Source organism: Acanthopagrus latus, chromosome 9 (genome assembly GCF_904848185.1).
Source record: "Acanthopagrus latus isolate v.2019 chromosome 9, fAcaLat1.1, whole genome shotgun sequence".
In the NCBI taxonomy this organism is placed as follows: domain Eukaryota; kingdom Metazoa; phylum Chordata; class Actinopteri; order Spariformes; family Sparidae; genus Acanthopagrus; species Acanthopagrus latus.
The window spans coordinates 13,312,254-13,324,484 of NC_051047.1; the positions used below are offsets into that span (position 1 = coordinate 13,312,254).

The following is a 12,231-nucleotide window of genomic DNA, read 5'->3' on the forward strand; positions in this document are numbered from 1 at the left end:
GTAATAATGCAGTGTGTGCAGAGACAGCCTGGCTGTGAACCGCCGTCATCTGTTAGCTCAACCAACTCACTTTTCTTAACCGAGTCTTCTTGTTGAGGCGCGCCTGCACACAGTTTCCCAAGGTCATTTGTCGCTAGCGGAGCTCAGATTTGAGCGTTCAAAAGAGAGCTGGAGCAGTTGTCTGGTACAATATTAACAATGGGGTCTCTCTGGTCTTCACATGTCTCGTGCTCCTCCAGGCTTCTCAGGTTGTCACACAGCTGTCGAGGGGAGAAGTCACCTTCTTCAGGAATCTCAGGAGATGCAGCTGCAGTGTCTCTCTGCTGGGACGGAGACCGATATGACAACTGAAGCAAAATCTCAAGAGGACACTCGCTGAATATTTCACGGTTCCATTTGGATCACTTTTGTTGTTGTTCAAGTGCAGTTTCTCGGCAGTCCTATAGTTATTCGCATTGTTGTTCCCACTACTGAGCCCGTGGCGCACCAATCAAAAATTCTCCAACAAAAACAGACAAACACAGATGTTTGTTTGGTGTGTGTCATGGCAGTCTGTCCTTGTTTGGAACCGATTTTTGGCTCGATTTGACAATGTCAAATCTGTGTTTGTCTGTGTTTGATACACTAAAAAATCACACAGGGATTTAAGGGAATCGTTTCAAAAATTTAAAGGTGCAATTAATAACATTTAGCCACTAAAACTGACATCCCATCTCCCCCCTTCCACTGCATTCATGTTACAACATCTCTGTTGTACAAGTCATATCTGCCCCATCAACTGGTGTTATTAATGCCAACTAATGTCACTGTAGATCTCAGCCATTCTTCTGTTTTTTGTTTGTTTTCACAAACTTGTCATGCTAGCACGCTAACATCAGCGCAGTACTGTATGTCGAGGACATGCAGGAGGCTGCCAATCTTTTTCCACAAACTGGCAACTACCAAGACTGTTGATCGCTGACAGAAAACAGGTCCATGTGATACTAATGGAGTAATACTATTGGCTCACAAACCTTAATAATAAATCTATGAGGCTTGCAGACAATTTGTATACATAAAAATGTAATCACTACGATCTTTAGCGTGAATATGTATTTTGTATGAACTTGTATGAATGATGAGTTGTATGAATATACTGTGTAGGATTCAATCGACTCATTGAAGTAAGTTCTAAAGAAACATGACCAGCGTGTTAGCAGACTCCCTGGCATGCATCGTTTGAGGGATAAAACTCACCTGAGACTCTTCTTTTTCATAGTTTGAAGAGAGCATGTGATGAGGAATATACTGTCTTTGTCACACTGCAAGATAATTCAGGATTCTTTGTCTTCACAATAACATTTGACATTTAACATTGCAAACAACTCCGAAGGTAATGATTGAATTCAGTCTTTACTGCTTTACTCTTTTAAATTCAGTAACTGGGAGCGGCTTCACATATCGTCATTGTTCCAGTGCAGGAACAAAGTAACTTCAATAAGAGCAGCTGCAGCTTTTCTTTGAATGTAACTAAGAACTGACTCTCAAAACTGGGAAAATGTTAAAGGAAATGTATTTGTAATATTCATCAGCATGACTGAAAAGTTGTTGATTCAACTCAAAACCTGAATATTAAGGTTGCTGAACATGTTTTTTTATTATCAAGTTTAGTTCATTTATTTTTTGAAACGTTCAGCTTAGAACTTACCTTTTTAAGTAAAGTTTACCATGATTCAAACAGACTATTACGCAGACAGCACTCATATGGAGTGCAGCTTGTGCATGCCTGGTGTTCATATTGCCTGCCTGCCAGTATGTTTCACATTTGGACGGTGACCTCATCAAACGTGCGTAGGTAGTACTCACCTGTTGCCAAAGAGATTCAGCCCTATAATTATCGATCTGACGTAAAAGTGTTGTTACCTTTTCAAATAGCCTGTAGTACTGTTTATGTACGACTCAACAGAAGAAAAAAAAACAAAAAAAACAGAAAGGTGAAAACACCCCTGTGATGTCTCAATCTTCAGATTACCTTATGATATTTTCTATGTTTTTTGCATGTTGAAGACACAGTGGTAAACACAGATCCCAGGTCTGTAACAGTTTGACAGATATAATGTAGGTGCTGACTACAAACGAAACACATCACGTCATCACAGTGTCATGTGTTGAAAACTTGTATGTTGAAGTAAACATGTTTGTAATGCTGTGATCCGACCCTCTCACTGAAGTTACACAGTGCAGAAACAAGTGACAGGGAGACCATTCACATTATTACAAGTCACTGTACCATCAACATGGTTGTGAAGCTGTAATTTTAAGGTCGGAAAGTTACTTATTGTTGCTTTAGGTTTGGTCAACTGTCTTTGTTTGGAGTTGTTCCAAGGTGTCATAGATGCTCTCTGACTTTAGGCAAAAAAAAACAAAAAACAAACAAAAAAAAAAACCAAAGCATTGTCTCTTCACTAGAGTGGATATTTTATTTTTATAAGAGCTTTTCTGTCAATCAAGTCAACAGCTAACTTCTTTAGTGAAAGAGAGGGGAACAATCGCAACATTATATCCCCACTGGGTCCTTTACAGTGATGTCACTCTGTGATAACAGACAATACACTTCACCACCATCCTTTCATTGAGGATGATGCACCACAGAAAGAAATTACAGTCACTACTGACAGATTTATGACTAACGCTGACAACAGAGAACCTCAGTCTATAAAACCCTGATTTCCGTCTGCTGGGTTAAAATATTAATAGCAGGCTGAGCAGCGGAGTGGTAGTAAAGCTGTGCTTTGTGTTGAAGGGACTCATTTCATGCACATTTTACACATCTAAAGGTAAGCTGGCATAATTCTGTGTATCATATTGTATCAGCGCTGTTTATTTATTGTTACTTTTGATCTGTAAATTAAATTAATCCTTCTCCTCACCTGAGCGCTTTGCTGCAAATATCAAGGCTTTGACGCCGTGCTAAACACTTTCACTCTCATTTTCAGTCCGACGCCGACAAAAAAACCACAAACAGCATTTCAGGGGCCCTTTGAGGAAATCATCGACAATGTGGACCGTGGCTCTTGTTCTTTGTCTGGGAAATATTCTCATCAGCGCTGAGGCCAGCTATCAGCATTCAGAGCCATTCGCCGTAATTGAGCGCTCTGAAACGGCCTCCCCTGGTCTTTTAATGCCAGAAAAACAGAAATCAAATAGCTCAATTCATCCACCCCGAGTAGCAGGACCAAAACCACCACACCCTCCCATGTGCTCGGAGTCGGCTGGAATCAGAGATGCCTTCAAATATGTCAATACTCTGGTCTCCCTCGTTGTGTTTGTTGTTGGGATAGTGGGGAATGCAACCCTGCTGAAAATCATATATGTAAACAAAAGCATGAGGAGCGGACCAAACATTCTCATTGCGAGTCTGGCTATGGGGGATCTAATCCACGTTGTGATAGACATCCCAATCAATGCATACAGGGTGAGTTATTCACCTCATGCTGGGAAAACAATGTAGTGCCTCGTTTTGTTCTCTTTTTGCCCATTTTAAAAATTTCAATCTCCCCTTGAATTGTTTCTGCTCGCTGAAATTGTCCCCCTGTCTTTGCTCCAGCTCATGGCAGAAGATTGGCCATTCGGCGTGGTGCTGTGCAAACTTGTTCCATTCCTACAGAAAACCTCCGTCGGAATTACTGTGCTGAGCTTATGTGCGCTGAGTGTTGACAGGTACGGAGATAAGCAGCACTGTCCTGTGCCCTGCAAGGAAATAGTGTTTGCCAGCCGGTATCTGTATTTCATCAAGCAGACAGATTTGTTTAGCATTAGCCCTTGAAATGTTCTTTAACTGAATAATTTATCATTGTTACAGACAAAAAGTCCCCCAAGCCACAACACTTTCCCATTGATTTCAGCAGATACCGAGCTGTAGTATCCTGGAATCGAATCAAAGGCATCGGCGTTTCAGCGTGGACAGCAATCGAAATAACTCTGATATGGGTTATTTCTATCCTGCTGGCTGTGCCTGAAGTTGTCGGCTTTGATATGATAACAATGGACTATAAAGACAAGCATCTGAGAATATGTCTGCTTCATCCCAGGCAGAGCACTCCGTTCATGCAGGTAATGCAACAGGACAAAACAAACAGATCAACATGTGTTTTGTCTTTTCACAACTTGCAACAATCACTGTTTGCAGGAGGCTGAATTGATCACGGCTCTTCTATCTCTCTACTGACTTCTTGTGTGTGTGTGTTTTTAATATTATTTGATGCATGCTGTTACGTAGCAACTGCCGAACATCACGTAATCTGCAGCATCGCCTGACTGTAGGCCTCTTGTCATGTCTAATCAACAGTTTTATAAATCAGCGAAGGACTGGTGGCTGTTTGGCTTCTACTTCTGCATGCCACTGGCCTGGACCGCCGTCTTCTACACGCTCATGGCCAGGAAGATGCTGAGGAACACTGAGAACACGTTAAGCGACCACACCAAGCAGGTTAGTAGTGAGCGCCCTCAAGCAAATTTCACAACTTGTTTTGCACATGCCTTCGTATCACACACAGAAATGTGAGTAGTTGATTAATTGTTAATGTGTAATTCCCAAATAACTGTGATTAGAGGACCATGTAATGATCAAAGAATAGACTGGGAGATCCCTTATTAATGAATCATTAGGTGGTGAGTAGTTCATAGATATCTTTGGATCAACTCACTGACGACTTTCTTCATGTGTTGTTTACGATTAACTATGAAACAGCTGCTGAGTGGCAGGGACTAGTAGCAACTTATTAAATATGAATTACAGAATGATTAGTTACTCTTTTTGTGAACCTTTAGGTAAAGTGAAACATTATTTACAGCATCACTTGATGATTAAGTAATTAGTATGTAATGTGGGTAACTACTATTATGTTTCATTTTACTCAAGATGCAGAAAAAGAGTGAGTATAGATTAATTAATTCATGTGTCTGTAGTGCCTACTCAGATTCTTGTGTACCTTATTGCTAAGTGTCACCCCTATTTTGGTCTGACATCAACTTCAATATCAATCACATCTTTCTTTTTTCAGAGAAAGGAAGTTGCAAAGACTGTCTTCTGCCTGGTGATCGTGTTTGCACTCTGCTGGCTGCCTCTATACCTGAGCAGGCTCTTGAAATTGACCATATATGATGAGAGGGATCCTAATAGGTGTCAGCTACTGAGGTGAGCGAATAGAGGAATTGGATGTATTTTTCATTGTGCCCTTTTGTCTGGTAAATACATGATGTCTATCCTCCCTTTTCAGCGCCTTTCTTGTCCTGGACTATGTTGGCATTAATATGGCATCAGTCAACTCGTGCATCAACCCCATCGCATTGTACGTAGTCAGCAAAAGATTTAAAAGATGTTTCAAGGTAAGAAATGCTGTCACACCCTTTTTGCTTGTCCAGTTGTGTTTATGTAGCGCGCTGTTCAATCTTAGACAAATGTGATGGGGGTGAAAACAGTGTGAACCACAGTCGGATGAGCCATCATATGTGTCATCAAGGACATATGGAGTCATGTCTGCGAAATGGCTAGTGAAAGAAAGCAATGGCCCGGGGGAATAATAAGTGAGAATGGTCTGGAAAAACATCCTCAGGAAAAAAAAAAAAAAAAAAGACAGACACTTGGCAATCTACCAGACAGTTTTCACTGAATCAGAGTGATGTCTTATGAGGAGGAGGGAAACGTAGCTTCAAGGCAATTTTCAAGGGAAAATATTTTAAAAGCCTTTGTTGTATTAGAGGCACAGAAGGATATATCTAAAAAACATGCTTTGATTTGTTTGGGCTGTCACCGTGTTTTATGCACACTACAGTGCATGAAGAAATGTTTTCCCCCCGTAATAATAATGCAAGTGGTGGAAAGATTATACAGAGCCTTTACTTGAGTAATAGTACAAAATATCTGACTGTAGAAATACTCTGTTACAATGTCCTGCATTAAAAAATGTTAAGTAAAAGTACAAACAGCCAGTGTGACTCTTACACAGTTATAGATCTCATCATTTGATTGTCGCCACTGAAGTATTTATATATACGCAGGATTTTACGGTTGTAGTTGGTTGGGGTGGAGCGGACTGCAGCTAATGAGTATGTTCATTATGGATTAATCTGCTGAATGTAATCTCCATTTATCCAATAACTGTTAGTCGTGAGAAATGCTGTCACATTCAAACAAACAAATCCATAGTTAAATTAGAATGATGAAAATAACTTTATAATAGAGCAGCAAATTCCGAAGCTAATGCCATGAAATGTTAGACTGATCGCTTTAGCTGTACTTGCATGAACTATTGGTCATTCAATTTATAGCAAAACATCATATTTCAAAAGTTCTTCATATTTTTTTTTTTCTGCAAAAATCCTAATTTGTGATGTAACAATTAAACAAACATGATGTAGAGGTAGAAAGTGGCATGGAATTAAAATAATCAATTGAAGCAGAAATACCTCAAAATTGTACTTTAAGAGTGACTCCACCAGGAGTACGACTGCATATGTGAAAAAATAGTATTAAGCCTTTTGTGGCTGCATGTAATCTGATAGAGTTCCTCCGGTGATGTCACACAGGGGCTGAATTGCATTGCCTCGTAGGTGCCAACAGTGTTACAGGTGCCAAGCAGCCCTATAACACTGTTGGACTCAACATGGACAGTTTAGAAAAACACATGATCAAAACTGATACGGCAGAACCAGCAATAAAACCTTTTCTGTTCCATGCAGTCTTCTTCCTCTCCTTTTCCAAAACTGGGTTCCTCCATTGCCCACAATGCAATTTAGCCACTGGGTGAGTTATTGGCGCTGGAGGCAGTTTATCAGATTACAAGCAGCTTCCTCTGAAGGCACAAAAGGCTTTGTGCTACTTTTTTCACATATGCAGTTCTACTCCCCAAGACCTGTGAACAGACATTAGTATACAATTGGTGGCGTTACCCTTTAAGTAAAGAAGTTGAGTAAATGTACTTCATGATATGCCACCACTGAATACTGCAAATGATATGATAATCACATCCTTTTTTATCCTTTAATATACATTATTTCTCTTTAATTAAAAGAACCTAAATTTGATACTGCTGCTGGCACGTCTCTGCACAGAGAAATTAAACAGAGCCGCTGCTTAAGACTGCTTAAAAATGCTCATAATGCGCCATTTTTCCTCCATGTGAAGCTGATGGGTTTGCCTCTGACCGAATGTCTCTGTGCGTGTGGTCCTCCAGGCATGCCTGTGCAGTCGGTGTCTACCTCGTCAAGCTGTTACTCGTGAGGAGGCAGGGTCTGTTTTGAAGTCCAGAATGCAGGATCAGGCCTCGGAGCAGAGCTGCAACATCAAAGCTCACAAGCAGACTTCCACACCTTCCACCTGAGCAGGAGAACACTTTACCGTGCTCACCAAACGCCTGTGTAAATCCTTTGTGAGAGTTCTTAAGTATTTCTTTAATTAAATATGTATATGTATAGATGTGTCTACCAGTGCAACTCTATTAGATTAAATGCAACGTGAAATACGTTGTGACTAACATGCAGCTGTGTCTTTTATACTGCTGTCGTCAGTTGAACATCTGCTTTGGCATGAGCAACCTGGAGTCAGACTGTTCAGACTATTTGCCCCTGGGGCTTGACTCACTCCCAACCATTACATCAGATTCTACCTAGTACCTATCCTGTATCATGCATCACAGTCCTCAAATCACTGTTTTGGGCACGATGTTAACCTGGCAGCCATCAGCAGAAATCTTGTCACGGCTCTCTGCCTGCATGTATATTATTTTGATTCTGGATTCCAGAAAGACGCTTCTGTGCCCTAGGAAATCAAGCAAATGGGAATTCAGAATTATTACGGTGGGTTTATATGGGGTTCGGTGTATTATTAGCACATAAAATGTGTGTTTTCATCTCTGTTAAGTTCCCCAAACGCAGCAGCCGAAGAGTTTACAGCGTTCCTTTCGTCCTCGAACCTTGAGAGAAACATATCAAATTGGTGCCACCAGTAGATCCCGTCTCCGTCGCTGAATGACTGATTGATGGTGGCCTATTTTTAATGCATTGTTAAATGTGTAATGCATGGAGACACTTTATAAAAGACCTGAGAGTGGCGAGGAAGGAAAACGAAGATGACAGAATGAGGTCAGGAGGTGAGAGGGTGGGAGGAGGGGGAGGGAGGGAGGGAGGGGTGGGGGGGTGGGGGGGGTTTGTAGAGATGAGCACCTGATAGGTCTCCCTGTCACAGGACAAGGCAAGCACAAATAGAGCGCTGTTCTCCCAGCTAATGCTGTATCGGCTGGTGAAACTGCCTCGACGCCGTGCGCTGGAATGCCTATTAAAAGTTTATCTTGTCTGAGCAAAGAGCCGAGCACTCGGCTGTTTGTAAAGACTCGGTTTGTTTGAATAAAGAGCGTTTGAATGCTCGAGACGTTTGCGTTGCTTTATAGAAAATAACTGAGTGATAAAGACACAACTTCATCATGTTCAAGCCATTAATCTCTCCAATTAAGCGCAACTCTAGCTTGCATCTTTTTCACTGCGGATTTCATTGTGTTTGGGGGCATGTGAGGGGAATTGTCAGATGTTGTTAACAATTGCAAGATGCATGTAAAGTTAAACCTTGTGTCTGTTGGCCTCAGACATGAGCTCTGTCTCGTGATAGTTATGTGGTTGTAGAGTATGCATGCATGTATTCACGTATTGTTTTTGGTATAATGTGCCTTAAAAATTGACATGAAGGAACTTAGGTGAGGAGTTCATCCTGACTTCAGACTGACGTATGACACACAACAGTGGTTGAAGTGTTTAAGAAGTCTTGTGTGCATCATGAGGCAGAGGTGGAGATGACTGGAATAATGCTTTATTGTTTTGGGTTTATTACAAAGGACGAGGAGAGACTGCCTCCCTTTAGTCATCATCTATGTGCTGCTGATGTGTGACTTTGCCTGCAAGCAATAAAGAACTTCTAGAAAAGAGATGTTGTGTCGTACTTGGTGTTTTGACCAACTCATGTCTGCACTAGACAAGCGACTGATTTTCAGTTGCCATGACAGGCACATGTACATGGAAAATCACTTCTGACAAGCATTTCTGTTTTCTTTTTTCATTTTTTTAGACAAAAAAAAATACAAGATAAAACTTTGAAATGAAACCTTGTGAAAGTGGCAACCTTGTTTTTTATTGTGACTTCTCCTTGTCTGTGCCATTGTACAAAGTGTTTGTCGCTCTAATAGCTTTCAGCACATCAAATAGAGAGCACGCGGAAACGCCGGTTCCACATCACATCGAACCAGCAGGCTGCCATCTTTATGCACCTAATGGATTATCCTTGCATCCTCCACGTATAAACGCTAGATTGAGCAGTTAGAATCAGGTTTAGGATGTGTATTATGACGGATGAGCGAGAACCAATGTAATCCTTTCAGATGTTAGTGTGTACATTCAGAGTCTTGTAAAAAAAACAAAAAAACAAAAAAAAACACGCAACATTTTATGACCATCTTGTATATTAAATGCAAATTGGAGGCACCTGACTCTAAAATGTGTTTGTTTGTGATTAGAGATGCTAGAAATATGTTTTGATACAACAGAGAAAGTAACATGTGCTTCAGCCCACGCAGTCATATTGTTGTTGCCCGCTGTGCGACACGCTCGTTCACCTCTCCCTGCTCTGACACAAGAAACCTTGTCTTCTTGTCTCTGACGCTTTGACTGCTAGATACAACAGCGTTGGACAGGAGATGAGAGTTCGATATGCTAATTTTCGCTGGAGCCAGCTTGTCCTTTTTCAATTCAGCACAACATTGCCTGTCTGCTTTATGGACTTACATATAGGTCTAAATGTATTTTGCGATCTGTCCTGCTGGATTCTTCTTTAAGACTTTAAAAAAAGAAAATCACATCACATTTTAATGGCACTTTTGTTGGCTTTCATTTTTTTTATTTGTGCAATTTCAGCTGGGGCTGGTAAGACTGGATAAACCAGCAAGAGCAAGACAAGCATCTAAATAAAAACACCCCACCCGCTCCCTGCAGGACTCCCTCCAGAACCGCTCTTCTGGGCAGTACCAAATGTTTTAAGTTTGATACAATGCTGATACAGATGCCAAAATACAATCATTTTGTCAATGATAAGAAAGGACAAAAAGAATGAATAAGATCATTACACTTAAATCACATGTCACGTAGCCTTGTTATGGCTTGAGTTTTGGTTTTGTCATTTCCTGTTTCGTTTTGAAGTTCTGTCCTCATGTGTCATGTTTTGCTTTTCATTTCCTCCCTTTGTCTGTTTTGCTGCCCTTTTTGCTCTTCACCTGTTAGTAATAAACCTGTGTCCTTGTCTTCCTTTCCTGCTTTGTCAGTTCAGCTGTTCTAAGGACTTTTCATTCCTTTATTTGCCCCTGCCTACTTGCCCTGTTTTTTGATTACGTTCATATCTTGCGTCTTGGATCAGTGTGTTATTAAGGCCTGCTTTTTGTTTCTACCTGCCTGTCTTGTGGTTGGGTCCCTTTTTGTTTAAACTTTAAGAAACCTATTATTAAGTAAATATTATAACTACAAAAAAGAAACTGTATAACAACTGTTAAAACTTTTTTCTTTTAAAGATAACTCATTACTATGATTAAAATGTAAAATATTGGCATAATTTGAAGGTCACTCCAAACAAGTGAGGCGCTGCATATCAACAGAGTCTGCTGAGAGTCGAACAACAGTGCGTAGAGCTGGAGCTGCTTCACATCTTACTGAAGGACTTATTTTTCACAAAACCAGAGGTGGCTGTGGAACAGACAAACCAAGGTGGTTTTGGTGAGTTTCACTTTGTTTCTGTTGATTTTAAACGAGTTTTACAAGGAGGCAATGAGGCGATTGGCCTGCCCCTTGCTTGGTAAGGAAATATTTTCTTCCCTGAAACTCTGTTACAATTTGTGCCATTTGGTTATCGACCCGTCTGTCACTTCCACTGTGGCTCACTTGTTTTGGTGAGAGTTAGCTAGCTGCTAAACAGCAGGCTAAGGGGCTGTGTACTGTGAGCACAGGACATTGATGTCATGGGTACCCACACCCAGATGTTAAGAGATTTTTTTAATAAATATAAGAAAATGCCTCGAGACTAACTTATCAGCCGGTAGCTGACGCTATGGAAATCTGAGGTTTGTGCGTTGCCGCAGCACACTCCGTCAGACCCTTCTGTCAGATCCTAATTTGTGTCAAATGCTGTCAAATGCTCCAGTCTCCTTCGTCATTGTAAATGCCAGCAGATAATCAACAAATGGTGCAGTGCTATCATGTCCCCAGCAGTAAAAGCTCACAACTGCCAGCTGACACTGACACAATCACGCTCTGGTATTCAGAGACGGGTGACGTCAGTGTCAACATCGGCGAGAGCGGGTGTCTCAGCCCTTTTTAGTAATCTCTCTACACACACTGCTCAGATAGGGCTCCCCACGGTGCTGCCCAGACTCCCCAGACTGTGGATTTAATTAAACAGTGTGAAATTAATTAATCAGTGGGGTGGCAGGTAAAAGGACTCCTCGCTGGAACTGCTCACACAACCAAGACAAGCATTTCATGTGCACCGACAGTTATTAATTTGCTGTATATTTTCTACGAGTGTTTCCACGTAGAGATGCCGAAATTCTGGGAGATTAAAAAGCTTGGCATGGGAAAAAAGCCATGCAAATTATCAAAATAACAGCCCCCCGAAAATCAAAGTGTAAACCTGTGTTTGATCTGTTCTATCAATTAATTAAAAATTTCAGTTCTGTATAATAATATGGTGCAAATTAGATGGAAATGAGATAAAATATTCATTTAGTTATCTGGGGAATCTGCCTGGAGGGCTTTTTAGTCTTCAGTCTGGCTCAAAATGCTGTCCATATGGCAATTATGTACAGTAGTGTTGCAGGAGGATTGGTCTGATGCCTACTGGCAGAGAGGAGCCTGCCTGTGACAAACTGCTGCTCGGATCTGATGTGAGTTGAGGGAGATAATGAGGCTGTTGTAAGCCTTAAGTATAGAACCTGCCCCCGGGGTGGCATATCCAAGGGCTCAGGCTCCCTCACTGTTGCACGTGCAGCAGAGGATTAAAAACACATTTACTTTTTTCTCATAAACTTTGTCTGTACTTCCCACAACTCTTTGGACAACTTCTGCTTTCATGTGGCAAGCCTCTTGACATTGCTTTGTGGAGGAGCAAGATTTTTTTTTGTATTCTTTTTTTTTTTTTTTTGTACGCGGCGTGTGGATGTGAAG

General features: G+C 41.1%; 1 protein-coding gene across 1 annotated transcript; it reads left to right on the forward strand.

The window, feature by feature from the left end:
• The first annotated feature begins 3,037 nt into the window (after nucleotides 1-3,037).
• ednrbb (endothelin receptor type Bb) lies at nucleotides 3,038-7,462 on the forward strand. The gene is made up of 7 exons (XM_037109899.1): nucleotides 3,038-3,454; nucleotides 3,587-3,699; nucleotides 3,888-4,092; nucleotides 4,328-4,468; nucleotides 5,043-5,176; nucleotides 5,259-5,367; nucleotides 7,215-7,462. Exons 1-7 carry the CDS (start codon nucleotides 3,038-3,040, stop codon nucleotides 7,359-7,361), a joined length of 1,266 nt encoding a protein of 421 aa, XP_036965794.1. The 3' UTR covers nucleotides 7,362-7,462.
• The last annotated feature ends 4,769 nt before the right edge of the window (nucleotides 7,463-12,231 follow it).

Excerpts from the sequence above, each read along its gene's own strand:
- ednrbb (XM_037109899.1), top strand. The coding sequence starts at position 3,038 with ATGTGGACCGTGGCTCTTGTTCTTTGTCTGGGAAATATTCTCATCAGC. Across the intron at positions 5,177-5,258 it reads AATAGGTGTCAGCTACTGAG|CGCCTTTCTTGTCCTGGACT; the intron begins GTGAGCGAATAG and ends CTCCCTTTTCAG. Across the intron at positions 5,368-7,214 it reads GATTTAAAAGATGTTTCAAG|GCATGCCTGTGCAGTCGGTG; the intron begins GTAAGAAATGCT and ends GTGGTCCTCCAG.